At 38.1% G+C, this 17,989-nt stretch overlaps 1 protein-coding gene across 2 annotated transcripts in view; it reads right to left on the reverse strand.

Moving 5' to 3' along the window:
* Window positions 1-17,590, reverse strand: part of LOC149027392 (RNA helicase, ATP-dependent, SK12/DOB1 protein) — a 54,774-nt gene extending 37,184 nt beyond the window's left edge. For both annotated transcript variants that reach the window (XM_089162370.1, XM_089162375.1), the window contains exons 1-10: window positions 17,232-17,590; window positions 9,945-10,205; window positions 9,533-9,790; window positions 9,349-9,417; window positions 9,013-9,091; window positions 7,359-7,540; window positions 7,023-7,130; window positions 4,552-4,653; window positions 1,585-1,785; window positions 1,384-1,494 (exon numbers count right to left, since the gene is read on the reverse strand). In XM_089162370.1, coding sequence (XP_089018496.1) covers window positions 1,384-1,494; window positions 1,585-1,785; window positions 4,552-4,653; window positions 7,023-7,130; window positions 7,359-7,540; window positions 9,013-9,091; window positions 9,349-9,417; window positions 9,533-9,790; window positions 9,945-10,205; window positions 17,232-17,366 — 1,506 coding nt within the window. In that variant the 5' untranslated portion in view covers window positions 17,367-17,590. The remainder of the gene's footprint in view (window positions 1-1,383; window positions 1,495-1,584; window positions 1,786-4,551; window positions 4,654-7,022; window positions 7,131-7,358; window positions 7,541-9,012; window positions 9,092-9,348; window positions 9,418-9,532; window positions 9,791-9,944; window positions 10,206-17,231) is intronic.
* Window positions 17,591-17,989: the final 399 nt, after the last annotated feature.

The raw sequence follows: 17,989 nt of genomic DNA on the forward strand, positions 1-17,989 counted from the left end.
GATATCCTTGGTTGGTAGTACTATCAGAAAGGCTTTTAGGCATCATCCGGGCAGAGGTCTTTTCCATAAGCAAACAATTAAGAGAAGATTCCAAATACAAGGGATGGCGTGGCATGGTAACACATACATATTAACCTCTTCATGCTCCTAGTACTTATATGTGCTCTGATCTCTCATTGCTTCATTTGACAATCAAAAAGTAATACACAAAGGGTGGCGTGAGGAAGCCTTTATTGTCTACTCAGAGATAGTGGCGACCTTTGGCAGATGTCCCTTTTGAAGGGGTATAATATAAAGAGATGCACTTGTCAAGAGAAAACAGTGCTAGAAGATGCATCCATTGAGGATAAGTGGGGATGTTTTTGTCGAGTTCTTAAGGGGTGCTTTGTTTTGAAAAGGTGTCCCCTGATGGGGGGGGTGTGTTGCTTTGCAGGAAGGGTATTTTGGTCCAGTGAAAGACCGTCCATAACTGATTTGAGGTTTTACTTTTATATAGTAGTATGATGATATGACAGTATGAGGTGATTTAAGTGCCCGCCCTATAAAACCCATACAAAAACAAGAAACATGGATGATTTCCTAATTGAGATAGAGAGACAAGGAGTCGGTACAAACACGCAAATATTTTATGAACTAGTAATAAAATTAGGGAGGGAAATCACTGCCAAGTTGTGTGGCCACTGCACCAGTATGCAGGCATCACGAGGGATGGAGCAGTATTCTGCACCTCCTGTGACTGGGCACAGGGGCCAAGCAGCCTGGCAGCCTCATTTTTCACTAAGATGAGAAATAGAAAAACACAAGCCAAGTATAATCGTCTCCCATCTTAGCAGTTAGTACCAAAGAAGAGAATGGCGACAACAGATAGGGTACTAGGATTCTCGACCACTAAATGGGTAAACAAAGATGACCCAAAGCACCCCCATAAAAGGAAAAATGCATTCAGAAAGATCACATGTATCATATTTTACAGTACAAAATCTGGTGAAAATAGGTGACAAACAACCATGTGCACTACACTACTATGAAGTAAAAGCTATGTATGCGGTCAGCAGATAATGTTTGAAAATATCTCCTTCCTTCGGATGTTTGTTGGTTTTTGGAGTGGGGGAGGTGTGAGGGAAGCGGAGGATTGGAGCAGGGTGGCAATTTTGGTATAGAAAAGAATGCCCAATACGTAACTTCCAGGTTGGCAAAATATTAAATCATATAGATGAACAGCATTTGTTTAAAGGGGAGAGGGGGACACAAGATAAGCTTCATATGTCAACTTTATCGAAAATAAAAGCTGCATGTAACATGAATTACAATAATCAACATCATTATCAACGATATGGTCCCATTGCAGAGTCCAAAATAGAAGTGTAACAACAAAATACATACAGTCGCAGAAAGGAGGACAATATTGACATGCCTCGGAAGCATGATAATAACTTCTTCCCAAACAACACCTCTTTCAACATCATTAACGTAGTGCACTTCGTCAAATATAACCTGTTCCCAAAAATTCAGAAATCAAAGAATATCTCAAGAGCTTCTGCTAAAAAGGAAAGAATAAAATACCAACATAAAATGCGCCCTTACCCATTCAATATCGCGTATGATATCAGCACCTCTGTAGAGCATTGACCTTAATATTTCAGTTGTCATGATAAGGCAAGATGCTTCAGGCCTCAAGCTAACATCCCCAGTGAGAAGACCAACATCAAATTTTCCACAGAGATCCCTGTATTTCTGGTTGCTGATGGTCTTTATTGGAGCAGTATATACAGCCCGTGTGCAGTGCTGCATAAGATATGTATTTTTTTAAAACGTTTAGTATGAAAATCTACAGATACAATAACATCAATACTTTGGAGAGGTACAATTTGATGCAATTAAATAATGCTGTTACAATTGGTGTGCTAGCTCGGGGAAGCTAATAGATCTGGACAAAAAATCCAAGGCAGATCAATAGAAGCATAAAAAACTTGGAACAGCCACAGCAACATGAAAAGGTCTAAAAGTCCTGTTTCACATTCTAGGTTTACTATAGTGTTCTTATCAGGGGGATCATAACAATTACCATATGCCAATATACATTATCATGTACCCCATCAAAAAGGTCTAACCTTTTGGCATAAGCAGTACTAAGTTACAACATGGTATCAAAACCAAAATTTCATTGTTGATCTTTGGAGTTTGGAAGTGTGTAGATCCCCTGTACCCTGTGCACCATGCCCTCAGGAACTACATGTTGGCATCACACGCGGAGCCGTGTTCAATATGTGTGGGTATTTTGATAGCACTGTCATAAGCCCTTCCTAATTATCAAGTTCTAGAGTAAGTGGTTGTCACACTAATGAAGCTGCGGATAAAGCATAAGAATTGCATCACAGTCCATGATCACTTATGACATATTGACATCCATCCACGTCAGTCAAGTTTGCACTCTAAAATAAATTTGCTTGAATATTCAGGTCAGAAGACTCAGAACAGGGTTGCATACTTCGTTCCTCACCAGTATGGATCCAGGTTTTTGGTCCAGATCTGGTTCTAAGTAGTAAAAGTAAATAAGTAACATATAGATCAGCACCAAGTCCCAATGCGGTTCTAAAGTTGAAAACCAGATTCTATCCTGGTTGGTTCCAGTTCAGATCTGTTTACAATATGGTTCTGGTATTCAGTTTCTACTTGGCTACCTTACTTAACATAAGACTGTAAACCTGAGGGTAGTAGTCACAATATGTTATTCAAGCTCCAAATAACTCCAGTAGGGAAACTCAGGTTCAGCTCCAGTAAAGTTCCCTAATAGAAGGTAATGGATGTGAAGCAATCCAGCCAATGGAATGGGATTGAGTGTAGGTGCATACAGCCATCGAAAACACTCCAAATCTCAATCAATTCTAACCAAGGGTTATGAGTATGATCTTCACAAGCTGCAGCAACAAGACTAAATCACATGCACAGCAACAGCCTTCAATAATGAGTAACAGCAGTAGCAACCTCTAGAATCAACTGAGGATTGATTATGATCTTCAGTTTGAGACCTCAACGAATTGTTGCAGACACAAACAGTAACAGCAGCAAAGAAAAGATAGGGAGAAGGTGATAAGGTAAAACAGAAGAGGGGTAGGAATATGGGCTATCTTAGCCCTAGGTCTCTCACCCACAGCCACAGCTACCTTAGCAGTTGAACATGGATTCCTCCATAAGCAATGGCAACACAGCCTACAAATTCGATTTCTCTAAACTCTAATCTTCTACTACAATGAAAGGGTCTACTTATAGATTGGTTAAAGCTTTACAATGAATTGAAAGTTAGTGAACTGAAAATAGAAACTAATAACCTTGTAAATAGTGAAAATAGAATCTTATGGAAAACAGAAGCTAATTAAAACTAGAAACTAGTAGGCTTTATAATTCAACCACATGCATAAATAACCAAAATAGAACCACACTAAAATCTCCCAAGAGTAAAGTCTTCATGTATCTAATATTGTGCCCCACAAATCCTCTATGAATATCCCCAATATGCCAAAATGGGCTGTGAAACTGTTCATGCAAACGGTAAAGTGAACAGTGTTTTGGCCTCCTTTCTTCATGTTTTGTCCAATAGCAGCATTCCAAGTTGACAGGTCAAAATTCTGAGCAAGGGGACCTTCTAGTTGGACCAGCTGGCTGGTTTGAGTTGGCCTCCAGTGCTGGTTCAAATTGGTCCCAGCTGGTTCACTCCTTGTCTAGTTCATATCTGTCCCAGTTCTACATCATTACTTCATTGGTTAGTATATCCAATTTAAATTCAATAATGCTATTTAGTTCTCGTTCGATTATGATGTCCACAACACAAGATAAGGTAACAGATAAAGATCAAATATATATCATTACTTCTGTGAAATATTACCAATCTGGATTCGCATTAGATGGGTTTTGATTCTTGAATCCACAATAAAATTTTAATGGCGAAATACTCAATTCAAGAAGAACATGAAATTTTAAGAAATCTCCAATCATGCTATTTCAAATAAGTAAAATAACAAGCACCAATGAGTTTTAAAGAAAAACTCAACCTCATAAAGAAAGGTAAATGGTTAAAGAAACAAACAATTTAAGTGTTTCAAATTTACAGTGGTTATTGAAAGAAATAATTAATAATTTTTAAGTGTTCCAAACTTAGAGTGGGTATTTGGTGTAGGTCTAGTCAGATCTGCTGTCCCAAAGCTAGATACAGATCCTAGATTATAAAGCTTTATCTAGATCCAATTCTTAAACCATTTTAAATTCGGTCCAGAACAGTCCAGGGTATTTGGTCCAGATCTAGATTTGAGATTTAGTTCTTGTATACTCAATGACATCCTTACCCGGACCTAGTTCCTCACTTTTGCATAAACCGTTTAAACAGGAGATTAAGTATTTAGCTTGGACACAAACCATATCTAGGCTCTTTTGGGAACTTGGGCCAGATATGAAGACCAGAGTCAGCATTGAACCAATGTTGGCTCCTGCCTTGGATCCATATGGCTCTGACCTATTTTATGCTCAAATTGAGGAATTGGAGGCTGAAATTCATACTTTTGTAGCCAAAGCAAATGCATATTCTGCAACCACAGTCTTTCCAGCTGATGTATGAGCTGCTACAAAAACAGATTCTCCTTTTTCCAGATAATATATAGCCTGCAGCAGCCACATGAGACAATAGAAAAATTTTACTTTTCCAGCACATGGAAAGGATTGTTGAAAGGGAAATTATGTTGTCAACTATGAGAAGTTATATTTAATAATCAACATTTCAAGTCCTCAATACCAGTACAAATACATTAACAAACAGAGAACATAAAAAGAAAATAATAATAAATAAATTCATTTGAGACAAAACAAAGATTTTTTTCTATAGAATATATTCAAGGACCATTCAGCCAAAAATATATATTCAAAGACCCAGTTTCTCCTCACTAATGAGGTGATTCTCCCATCAACATGAAGATCGGAACCCCTCGATAGTGAAGGGTAATTTTAACTCTTTATAATAGGAAGATAGAAGTTTACAATGGTAAAGGAATTCAAACAGAAGGTCACATCACCAGGGGGAAAAGGGATTATTCGTCCTTCTCCACATGTGAAGAGAAACTCCAATATTCAATATGATATTAAAGACTATGAAGCAACTAAGCAAGACACTATTCTCCATCATCAAATTGCTATAGCCGAGATGAGCAAATGTATACATGTCAAACAAAACCATTGGAACTCTAAACTCTATCCATAAATACAAACCAACGTAGTAGTCAAGCATATACAACAACAACAATAAGCCTTGTCCCAACAAATGGGGTTGGCTAGATGGATTTTTGCCTTCTAATCAGTTCTGTCTGAGGCTATGCTAGATACAAGGCCTAAGCTATGCATATCCTTTCTCACCACTTCTCTTAAGGTTATCTTAGGTCTGCCCCTAGCTCTTCTAGTTTCTTTAATCTGGATTATATCACTTCTCTGTACAGGGACATTTATAGCTCTCCGTTGAACGTGTTGTGCCACCTCAAACGACTTTCTCGAAGCTTATCACTTATGGGAGCAACTCCCAGACCCAACTCTAATATGATCATTTCTTATCTTACGCTTCCTAGTTTTGCCACTCATCCATCTTAGCATCCTCATTTTTGCTACACTGAGTAGTAGTCAAGCATATGTGATGCAATAAAGGCGGGCAATTAGGACTTGGGATTACTCAACTCTATGAGCCTTGGGCTTGTTATTTTTTGTTTGATTAATGTAATGGAAATCTATTTTAAAACAGAAGTTGAGATTTAAGCATTACATGGAATTGAGTATATCAACAAGATTATGTGAAGTCCATTAGTAGATTTAGAGTATCAAAATCTTTTCAATGTCTCGGTTTATGGTTTGTCATCATTAGGAAGTCCTTCTTGATTAGACTTCCATTTCCTTTTTTGCTTAAAGCTTGCCAGGGGAGGGAAAAAAGAAAAAAACTAGAGGGCTTATTTAGTGGAACTAAGCCTTAGTTGGCTTTGTATGCACTGGCCCCTCAATTCCATGTGCTTTCTTTCTAATGGATCAGTTTATTGGGCCTACAATGGAGGTCCCAGCTAGCAATGTAGATACAGTCAATTTGGGCTTCTTTTTAGCGGAATACATGTAGGGATGGGAAAATTATGTCTTGGGCCCTCAATCCCATGGATTGACCTTGTAGTAGGCCAGCTTTGAAGGTCTAAAAGTAAGGGTATCTAGAGTAAGACGAAATCAGCTAACTATTTAGTTTATTTTATGTTTTTTATTTGAACTGGTTCAATGTTGGTTCAATTGAGTTGGTAAACTTTAAGTTAGGGCATATGGGTCATTTTATGTCTTTCATTGGTATGCACTTAGGGTTTCCAAACCCCCACGCCTATCGATGGGTGCAGGGTCATGTTTAAAAATGAATCAGATTTCCTTTTTAGACTAGGACTTTTATTTGGCCAGTTAAAGTCTTAGTTATACCACCATCGTGGGAAGAATAAAATTTAGACCGGAGCAACGATTGCATTAGCAATGTTGCTGCTATTCTTCTTCTCCTGTGTAAGAGTTTCTTGTCTAAGGAGTCATATCTAGACTAAAGAAGCCTGGTGAGTTATCTAAGTCACATGCTCCTTGGATTTTGGAACGCTAGCTAGAGCTGGTAAGTCATATCCTTCTCAGATCTAACTCTGGAAAAACAAAGAAATAAAACTGTCCCAAATCATAAACAGAAACTGAAATGAAGGTGGGAAAAGGTAATACAAAAGCAGCCTCGAGAAAAATAATCTGTTCTATCTATTTAAGGCTTCAACATGACTATGTGTAGCAGCAGTGTTCCAAGCAATTCGTGACATACTTGAGTTCATCCAAAGCCCAACCTTAACAATCCAAAATGGCATGTCATGGAATAAAAAATATGGTGAAAATGTTGACAGAAAAGAACAGTTCCGCTCCTACTTTGCTTAAAAAGAACATTTAACCAACAACTTTACCATTAGACAGGAGAGGTTGACAAGTTATAGAAGCAGTACCTCTTTCTGGAATCTATCTAACTCAAAAGGAAATTCCAGGGCCATGTCAGGAACAAGTTCATGAAAATGATCAGCTATCCCTACACTCCCCCCACTAACAGCCCAAGCCTGCAGACAGTATGGCGGGCTCAGTAAGCAAAGCATTCACTGTAAATGGTAGGATTAAAAAAAAAAATCCACATAACAGATGTAAACCAACTTTTTGGTCATGAACAAAATAGAAAGAGAATGCAATACTAGAAAACAGACTGCGAAAGTATAGGAATACATTATTTAGGCATGAGGAACTCTATAGAGGAAGGTGAGCAGCTGATGCAGTCAACAACAGACAGATACCTCTTTAGGCTGTTTTCCACCGCCATCACAAGTTCCATCAATCATTGATTTTGACCCTCCTGGATCAGCCAACAGTATCTCATCTAACATTGAAGCTTCAGAACTGGGAGCACTACTGCTTGCAGTGGTTGCCTTTTCCATTTCAGTTTCCGGTTTAATTGGCTCTGCTTTTGAGAGATGGTCTTTACAACATCCAAAATCAATAAATAAATATAAACAGTAATAACATCTGAAAATTTTATCAAATCAATACGCAACTATTACTTGAGCACATGAGTTCATATGATCACCAAATCATCATATTGCTGATAGTCTCAGATTAGTTAACAAACAAAATCTAGCAGACAGCCAGTATTCATGTCAAAAAATGATTCATAAAGGCCGAGTAGTCCTCTACATAAGTACAGGTGAAAATACAAAAACCAGTTTGGTGGTTTCTTTGGTCGGGAAAAATACAGTAGTTTTTCCCATTACTGACTTCTTCAATACGATACCGAGGGCAAACATGAAAATACAATAAGTTTTCTCACACCAAAATAAGTTATCGCACTTGACAATTAAATGCAGAATTATGTATTGACACGAAAGTTAATATTTAAAGCTTCATCGTAGTGATTGACATCACTATTAGGAACTTCAAGGCAGCAAAATGGAAGCAATTCAACTTAAAATCCAGGAAAAATTGTATCTCTGCTATTTGTCTCACTAAGAGTATATAGGCTACCTAGCACATAAGGCCCGCTCCTTTTGGGGATGGTTTTTTTTTTTGGGGGGGGGGGGATTGGGGGTCGGTGTAGGCCTGTAAAAGGATCAGATTCGGCTCAGATACACCATTATCCGTTTCCGCGCATCTAATAAGCAAACCTGGCACCCGAAACCAATCCAATATCCAGCAGAAATTTACAGAAGGTATCTGAATTCGAATCCAGAACTTTATCATATATATGATGATTCTCCGATCCAATTAACTACCAATTACTGACTGCTGATTGTCACTTTTTAATTTCCAATTACCGGCTTCCAAATCCGATTATCACCCTTTAGAGAAAATTAATGTTTAATCTAACGGGTTTAAATCCACTCTTTGACAATCTATAGATATTTGATGGGGTTTAAAGTGAGTCAAACCTATTAATTAGGGTTCACCAGTTCAGACTCTAGTATCAAAATGTCACTTCATGATCTCCCAAAAAAAAAAAAGGGGGTCACTTTGTGAAATACCATTTAAAATTTAAACACACTATAATTTTTTAAACAAAAAAAGGGAACATTTTACTCTAACCAGATATTTATCCGATCCAATAAGCAATTATCCGAATCCGGAACCAGCTGCTTCTTGGACAGTTACATATATTTTCCAGAAAGAAAATTTTCAAATTTTGACACCCTTAAACAAATACAAATGCGATTTGGGATGCAGATTTCGGCTACCCATGTACAAGTCAAGGTCTATGGGGAATCCTAATGTAGGCAGTCTTACCCCTGCTTCATGGAGAGGCAGTTTCCAGACTCAAACCCACAACCACCAGGTCCAATGGAACAACCTTACATTGCACCAAGCCATGCTCCATTTGCCAAGTCAAGATTAAATAGGACAAGAATTTACTAAGAAAATATGTGTCAAACAAGAAACCAAGGTGAAGCTCATCAATACCATATCCACCAGATTCTTCAACAATATCATCATCCCAAGCCTTTTTAAATAAGTCATCAAACTGAACAGATAAACCACTCTGCAGATGACATAAACACCACAAAGCATTAGTCCAATATGTAGCTGGACTTATAGATGCATAAATGCAAATTCCAAGACACAAATCAAGAACAAATGCATTGACAAGATACCACCTTCATCCAGATTTCAAATCTAAACCATGGCATTAAATATTCAAAACAAACTCAGGATACAGCATAATAATGCAAGATCTTTTTCTTTGTTAACTGAATGAAGTCTAAAATGATATTTATGGGATCACAAATGACAACTAACCAGTTTTTCACCAGATGTGCTCGAAACCACTTCTTGTTCCTTACTGACTCTCCATGTGTGTGGATATGCCTTCAATTGCATGCAATAAACTTTATGAAAATGGTCATTCTCATCTATTCTAGGGGTGAGGGAGACCAGAAGCAATCTTGATACAGCAAAATACTATGTGGATAAATTATAATACCTTGAGATCACCAAGATCTAATCCATGCTTACAACTTGGAGGAATGACTTGTGCAGGGCCACCATCTAGAACCTCACGAATCCAATCACCATTGCATGCACCATCAGGAAGTATCCTTTCCGAAGTTTCAGAATCAAGGCCACCAGGACGGAAAGGGCGGTTGTTCGTGGTTCCTCTCACAAAATCTTTAACAGGTCCAGGCATACGAGGCATAGATCCAGAATCCTGAGCTCCATCAATTAGATGTGCTACATCTATCTGGTAGCAATGCAAACAGCAGATCTCATTTTAGATAAATAACAACAACAGCAGCAACAGTAACAACCATTGTGACCTTAATGTCATCGAAAAATATAAAGTGCGAATTACTGTCAGAGAACAAAAGTTTGAAAAGTTCTACAGAATATCGAACCTGCACAGAGTTTGGTTCCCATAGAAGTTGTTCAGATGTTCCCTTTCTGAAGCGCCTAAATGGCAATTCCCATGTTGGAACCACCACAGATCGCGGCAACGATGGCTCTAAAAGCACTTTTGCTTTGTCAAACCAATCAAAATCCCACTGCCTCCCCGCTTTTTCAGGTGAAAACTCATCAGTGTCTAATTTTGGCAAAAGATATTTCTCCTCTAGGTGCTTCTTCATAGATTCATGTGTTTCCGGTGCAAATGCTGGCGGCTGGAAGGTACACCAACAGGGCATACAAACTTACAAAGGCTACTATAAAATAAAATAAATAATACTAAGTAAACATGAATAAGAGTAATATGTAGCATTTTAAAGGAAGAAAACTTAATACTACTGGCTGCAACTATCCAGATTCAGCAGAAGTTTGATGTAACACTGGATTTTAAAAATAGGACCGCAGCCGAAAGATATTTCAGCAACAGCTCCAAGCTCTTTTATCTTCAGAATCAAACCTACAGCACAAAGCTCGAAGCTTTCAATCCCAAGCTTTCCCTTCCTCCCTCTCCTTCACAGGTTGAGCCACATTCTTAAAACGTTAGGGATCTTCAGGGCTATAAATCGCACCCTTCACCCTTTATATCACATTTGTAAACCTTTTAAGGATCTTCACACCTATAAATCACAGCTTGCAGTTTTGCTTGCCTTGGTTGTGATTGTGCAAAAGAATTAAGATTGAAGAAAGGTGATGAGAGAATGTAAAGAATCCCCAATTACTAATAATTACCAAGTGCTTGCCCAAACTTAATAAAGGAAGCCAACAAGAAAGAAAACTACACGGCGGTCTACAATCAGGTCAAAGAAACCTCACTCTAAGACTAGAAGGGCCAAATGAGGCAAAAATTTGTTCACATGAACAGTGTTCAGCCAATTGCTGACTTGTTTGGGAATGCTTTTCAGAAGACTTGTGAAGCCCAAGATTTGATTACATGGTGATTTTATTCTTGAGAGAACTAGAAGCATAGAAAGTTTATATTAATGTATCCTGAAAAGCAATGTTTAAAAGCTCTACAAATTTGTATGGGCTGCAGAGCCTAATCCAAATGATTATCATATCATACTACTATACTACTATATAAAACTGCAAATCAGTTATGGCAAATCTTTCATTGGACCAAAATACCCTTACTCCAAAACAACATACCTTTTCCTCAATGAATAAATCCTTTCAAGTTGCTCCTGTGTAATATTCATTGAATCACGCCACCAACGAAAGGTCACACCTATCCTTAACAGTTTCCCTCAAGAGGTACATGTCTTCAGCTAACACCCCCTTACCTCAAACCTTTTGTCGCTTCGCCCACCTCCCATATTTCTCTCATATAAATATCATTCACAACCAAAAAGAAAATTCATTGTATTTCATCCAACCCCAAAAATCTGCCAATATTTTATTTTCAAAAAACACCTTTTAAAAAGGGAGAAAAAGAAAAACAAATGTAATTCCCAAACAATCACCACATCAATCAACATTAATAACTCATAAACATTTAAAAAATTAAAAACCAAAAAAGAAAGAAGGCTAATTTAAACTTCACCTTAATCTATTCTCTTCCTACAAGAAAACGTTTATATATTTAAAATTTAAAATTACTTCAGGAAAGTAACAAAAACCATGTGCATACCACGTGAAATTTTGCTAATTAAGTCTAAGAAAGAAGCTTTGCTTTGCTGCTGCATTGAGCATGCTATTCTCTTGTCTAGGTGGAGTGATAAAAAGTGTTCAGAACATTAATCCATCTAACATAACTTTCTATTTTCTTGTTCCCCTCCCCATCTCTCGTTTATCCGAGTTAAACACTCAAAACTGTTGTTGCCAACTTGCCATTGCTGGGATAGAGCATTAAATCCACAGCTGCTCCTGTGACTTGGTTGCTGCAACAACAGGGCCCTCCTTCCTCCCGTTCTTCCATTCAGAAACTGACGTAAACCCCAGATCTACGGTTTATCTTCAGGATCTTATTCAAGTGAACCAGCAGAAATTCTAGAGTTTTAATACCCTGTGGTCATAGGATTACGGCTGAATAAGATGGTTCTAGAGTTGGGAATTGAGTTAAATTGAGGGCAATAATGTCATTTAACTGCCCGAAGGACATTTGGGTAATTTGTATTTCAAATCTTAAACGAGTTAAATGGGGCCGAGGGCATTTAAGTCATTTTACCCAGCACTCAACAGAAAATCTTAACTGTGGGTAACTTGTAATTTTGAAAGTGGGTGCCATGTAATTTAGAGTACAATAGAAGGTGGTCAATAGTTTCACCCCAATAATAATGGGTGCCATGTAAAAAACTATTTTTTATTTGTTAAACCCATATCTCACCCATAATCTCCACCTTTGGGATCCATTCTTATTCAACAATATCATCCATCCCATAGCATCTTTAGACCTATTTGCTGGAAGATTTTGGGCATCCCTTAATTTTAGGGAATCAAGTCAGAAAACCCCAACCCTAAAATTGGGTTCACCTCACTAGGACTCTTTCATAACTTAACAAAGGAGGACTCAAATAACAAAATAAAAATAAGATTTGAACTCCTAACAAGATTTTGATTTGGGCTAAGATCAAATTGGGTTCAACAAGGGGTACATAATGCCCAAATGCCCCTATGCTGGCCAAACTTCCCTGCATTGCTGGCTGGGTTGCAGGGTACTGGCAACCTCCCTAGGCCTTCTTAGGGTGGTCCTGGGTCCAGTTCACACAAAAACCCTGCTGGGTTCTCAACACACTATGTTACATTTGATCCATCACTCCATTCCATCTTCAAATTACTTCACCAACATACACTACTTCCTAGTTTTGAAACATCACCACAGCTGATATTCTGACCATCAGAAATCAATCATAGTTGCAGCTCAGGTTCAGCATTATCAGGCCTTCATTGATCCCACCTTGAAGCCTGCTGATTGATATTTTGACCTGCAACACCTAAGTTCCTATTTTAGTGTCTGGGGTTAGACCTTGCAATGCATCCATTGGAATTGAATCAAATTTGCAGCAGCCTTCCTTCTACTTGTTGGCTACACACTAGCACTGCCTGATCGAATTTCCCGAGTGGCCATACGCCTTAAACTTTTAATTCAGAGCATTTCCAATTTATATTGCAGATCATTCTGGGAGTAAGTTCCTCCTAATTTTAGCTCTACATTATGCTTAGTTTATTTCTAGACCTTTGTCTTCTATTGAACCAATATATTGGCTGGATTAGGATATAAAGTTGGGTGAATTTAAGTTAGAACATATATATAATTTTACACATTTATTAGTTTTGATAATTGACTAGAACTGTTAGGAATCAAACCTTGCAGATCAAGTTTAATTAAAGTTAGCTTTTCTTTTCTTTTCTTTTCTTTTCTTTTTTTTTTTTTTTTTTTTTTTTGATGAATAAATAATTATATTAAAAACAAAGGAAAGGACAAAGGAAGACAACCTTCAAGGGGAAGGATGGAAAGAAGAACTAAGACCCCAGGAGTCAAGAATTTAGCTTTTCTTTGTTATTCAGGACTTCATAACAGGCTATTTGTGGAATAATTGAATCAGACTAATATTCTTACCTTTGCAAAGAGTTTTGAGCTGTTGCTTCTTCTCCATCATGGGAACCTTGTCTGGTTTGTAATTTTCAGTTGCCTTGGTGTGTAGTATTCAGGAGGGCTTCTAGGTGAGTCATATCTAGTTGCTAAAGTGATGCATACCTTAGGAGTAGGCTGCTACAGTGGGCTCTGACAAAAGTAGAACGAGAACAGTAGGAAGAAGAAGGGGAGAAGTAAAGACAGCAAAGAAAAATCAGAATCTGTTTCTCAAGTCACACTCAACTTATCTCTCAATTCATTCTAATCACGGCTGGATGTTTCTTTTTTTTTTTTTTTTTTTTTTTTTTTTTTTTTGGGGGGGGGGGGTTTAGAAACAGCTGGGTGTTACAAGCATGTATTTAAAGCAAATAAAAACAAATCCTAGTAGAAAGATGAAACCCAAAAACAACTCCAAACCAAAGTTCAACTCACTCCTACATAGGAAAACTAGAACAATTAAAAGACCAAAGTTAAATAACAGATTAACTAATTCCAACCTTTGTTGGACCAAAGCCTGTTGGCTCTCTGTAGGCTTGGACCAAAACCCATTGGACCAGTCTATGGTACTGCATCATAAAGCTTGATCTGGTTATTAATACCCAGACCACTTACTTTCCATCATCTTTTTTGTTTCCTTTTTTCTCCAATTTTGGAAAACCCAAATCCCATCATACACTATTTGAATCCACCCAAACTTGAAACCAAGCCAAAAGGGAAAAAGGGCAGAAGTTAGGATCAAGGGCTGGGGAGGGGAGGGAGGGGATGTTGCAGCCAAAAGGGGAAGGGATAGGGTGGGGGGAAATTAGGCAAATTAGGTTTACAGATTGGGGAAGTGAACGAAAACCTAAGAAATACTATGCTGCCGCAAGAGAGAAGAGGGGGAAAAAGAAGGGGAGGGACTGTGACAAAGAATTTGTTTTGAAGGGGGTTGGAAGAATAGGGGTAGGGGAGGTGGGGGCAACTGTGGCAGGGTAGGGGAGGGAGAAGTGAAGACTGTGATGGAAGGGTATTGGGGTTCTAGAAAATCTAAGGTTTAGGAATGAGAGGGGGGTTGCCGCAGGCTAAGGGGAATGGAGAAGAAGAATGCTTGCAAAAGAGAAGAAGGAAGGGCAGGGGTTTATTTGCACTTACTTGTAGGAAAGAAATAGGGTGAAGAAGATTCAGCAAAACAAAAACTCACAAGCGGTCGCAGGCTTCCTCCTTGGAACCCTGCAACTCCCTCAATTCTCCTTCAAACTCCATTTTATTCAATCAATCACGTCCGTCTCTTTAGAAGCTAGGGGCCATATTAATAGCCTTACATGAGTGGACTCACACTAGGACTCAATAGGACTCTTCCATAATTTATCCAAAGCTAAGCCAAATTCAAAAACAAAAGTAGAGTCAGAATCCTACTGACAGACTGGATCCAACAAACCCTAATTTGAATAAACTAGAAAAGGCAAAAATACCAAATGAATTTATTCTTGTGCATTTACCTATAGGATCGTAGGGTGTCGGGCTGCCACCCCAGGCCCTGTTTCGGCCCCTGGAGTGGCCCCGGATCTGGTTCACATCAATAACACTTTGCCATGTCCCCCTTTCATCAATTTTTACCAACACACTTTGCCTCACTGTTGACCCAATTGTGCTCTGTTTTTATTCTTACCATCTTTGATTCGAAAGGTTGATCTCTAGATTTCGACTTGTATTTGTCTCCACTTTTGTTTCATAAACGAAAACAATATCACCAGCAAGAAGCATACGCCAGGGAATATGATCTTAAATGTCTCTGGTCCATCTATGATTGGCACAGACAAGTAAGCATGGTTCTCCTACTGGTCGAAATTGAATTACTTACTTTTAACAAGTACCAACATGAACCCATGGGTCAAAACTGTTCTGTACCAGATTTTGACCTGTTTCTACCAAAAGATACCAAGGTTTGTCTAGGTACAGCCAGCTCACTTTTGACCAGTTCCACCTAAAAAAAATACACGATTTTGATGTGGTTCCAGCCAGTTTCAACCTGCTGCCTATGACATTTAAAGTTTACTCCAGACAAAAGCCAAACCTAGTTGAAACTGTGAAACCGCAGTTTTCAGCTTAAGGTCAAACCAGCCTCAAAACCAAGATTTCAAACCTTTCAAGAGATTAAAGCTAATACTTGACGTAACCCAATGGTAATTGGAAAATCGTGCCCTGATGGCCCGATAGTTCTTACACTATTCACCTAACTCATCACAGCATTATACATGTCTTTGGGCTTAAAGCTAATCCTTGATGTAACCCAGCCACAATTAAAAATCACCATCTTGACAACCTAATTACAACATTCACCTGACTCACCGCAACATTATACATGTCTTTCTATGTTGACAAATTTACTTGAAACACTTCTCTTCTCTAATACATGTCAATTTAACTCTCTAGGTACTCTATCAAAAAAATTTTGATCAATGAAGACCAGGAGACTCTGAACATTGACATATTATAGTCTACTAAAATATAAGTTGGAACATTAGATGCCAATAAAGATCATCAACGTCAGTTGACACAACAGAGTAACATATAAAAACGCAGAGCCTTGTCAACTTGGAACATGACCTGGAAATATGGTCCACATAAAAGAAATTTCAACAAATGATTTGGTTTCAAGCTGGCTCAAAACAAACCCCTGAAAATCTATTTTTTGGAAAACTACAATCTGGATAGTAATATAGCACAACACCTCCACATCAATAATTTGCTAGATCTGGGTAACAATTTTTGCAAGATTTTATTTTCAAGATCATAGCTGCACTTGTAAATGTAAATCAATCATTTCCTCAGAAGGACTCTAAGTGGTACTGGCATAGGCTTAGAGGTGTGAACTTTTCTTATTTTCTTTTGTATAAGAAAAAGGTTTCAACAGTTGTACTTGTGGTCTATGATAACACTTTTGACAATGGTGCACTATTAAATTGTTTTTATTTATTGCTTTAAATGAATTTTATTTTTTGTAATACTAATTACGTGTAGAATAAATTATATGAGATAAAAGACAGACTAGGGTACAGAAAACAGTAGCAACTAAGCTCCAAATCCAAGATGCCCCTTTTTTGTGTAAAAATATTGTCAACCTAACGGTTTGAATATGTGTAACCCCACTTCACACTTGAATAGGCTATCCCAAAAGTTTCAGGGCAAAGTTGAATTGTGTGACAACCCAAACTCATATTTCAGTTGTTTGCCCAAATTTGAAATATTTCAACCTAAATTTCACCGTCTCACACAAGATATTTCAGTTTCGAAGGTACTTTCACTACTTGTTGGAAATTGGAATATATCTGTTTCGACCCGGACTGGAATCGATTTCTAAACCTGGCCTTGGAACTCATTACTTTGAAAGAGGAGACCATATCCTTAATTGCCAAATGTAAAGATCGAATAAAGGGAATAAAACGCCCCTGAAACTAAAATCCATAATTAAAAATAGATGCAGTTTTCAGTCAACAATACCTGAAGTTCATAGCATCTTCTACTGTAGTGAACTCATTGAAAAAGAAATTTACATGATTTGTCCAACTAGATTATTTTGCCAAAAACATATCAAAGTTTCCATAAAGCCTCAATTCAAACCCTAAAAACCAAGAAAGCAGATAAATCCGGCCAAAATGCAGAGAATGCTAAACAGTAGAAGTATACTGACAAGAATGAAATCTGGGACATCTTTGAGCGGGTTTGCCCGCTCGACTGGTGGAAGAGGCTCAAGCCTTAAGTGACCGCTGTAACCAGAGAAGCCGACTCTGAAAGGGAACTCGTTTTCTGCAACGATCGGATCCATAGCTGCAAATACTTGTTCCTTACGGTTGCGGCAACTGAGAAGCTCTCGCTACTACACCGTCTTCAAACTGATATTTTTGGAGAAAGTTTCAAAAGAATCGTTTCGCGGGTCTTTGAGCAACGACCGAGTGAAGCATATTATTTAACTTCAACCAGCAAGCAGTTCCTCAACAAAGACAAAATTCGGAGTCCCCATTTGCGTTCCCTGAAGAAGACCAACAGGCGTGTGACCAGATATTGTAGTGTGATTTGCGTCAATGTCGGTCTGGGTCCGGTTTTGACATCCTTTGACCGGTTGAACCATTTTTCATGCGGTCTTTTGTTGGGTCGGTTTATAAGGATTTTATCTACCCGTTATCTGGAGGTTATTAACGGTTTGAGTTTCAATTTTGTAGATGGATTAAAACCGACCCATTTCAAAGATTCATTTTTGGGTGAAGCTTTAGCTATGAGAATGGGCCTGCTTCATACTCAAGGCAATGGTGTGGATAAAGTATTGGTGGAACCTGACTGTTTGAAAATGGTTAAATATATTAATCAACCAGCAACAAGCCCACCGAAAATAGCAAAGAGTATTGTAGATGACATCAAGGAACTTTGTAGAGCTTTCATATCTTCTAAGGT

Source organism: Hakea prostrata, chromosome 1, assembly GCF_041222555.1.
Source record: "Hakea prostrata isolate BN-2017 chromosome 1, UWA_Hpros_2, whole genome shotgun sequence".
Taxonomy (NCBI): Eukaryota; Viridiplantae; Streptophyta; class Magnoliopsida; order Proteales; family Proteaceae; genus Hakea; species Hakea prostrata.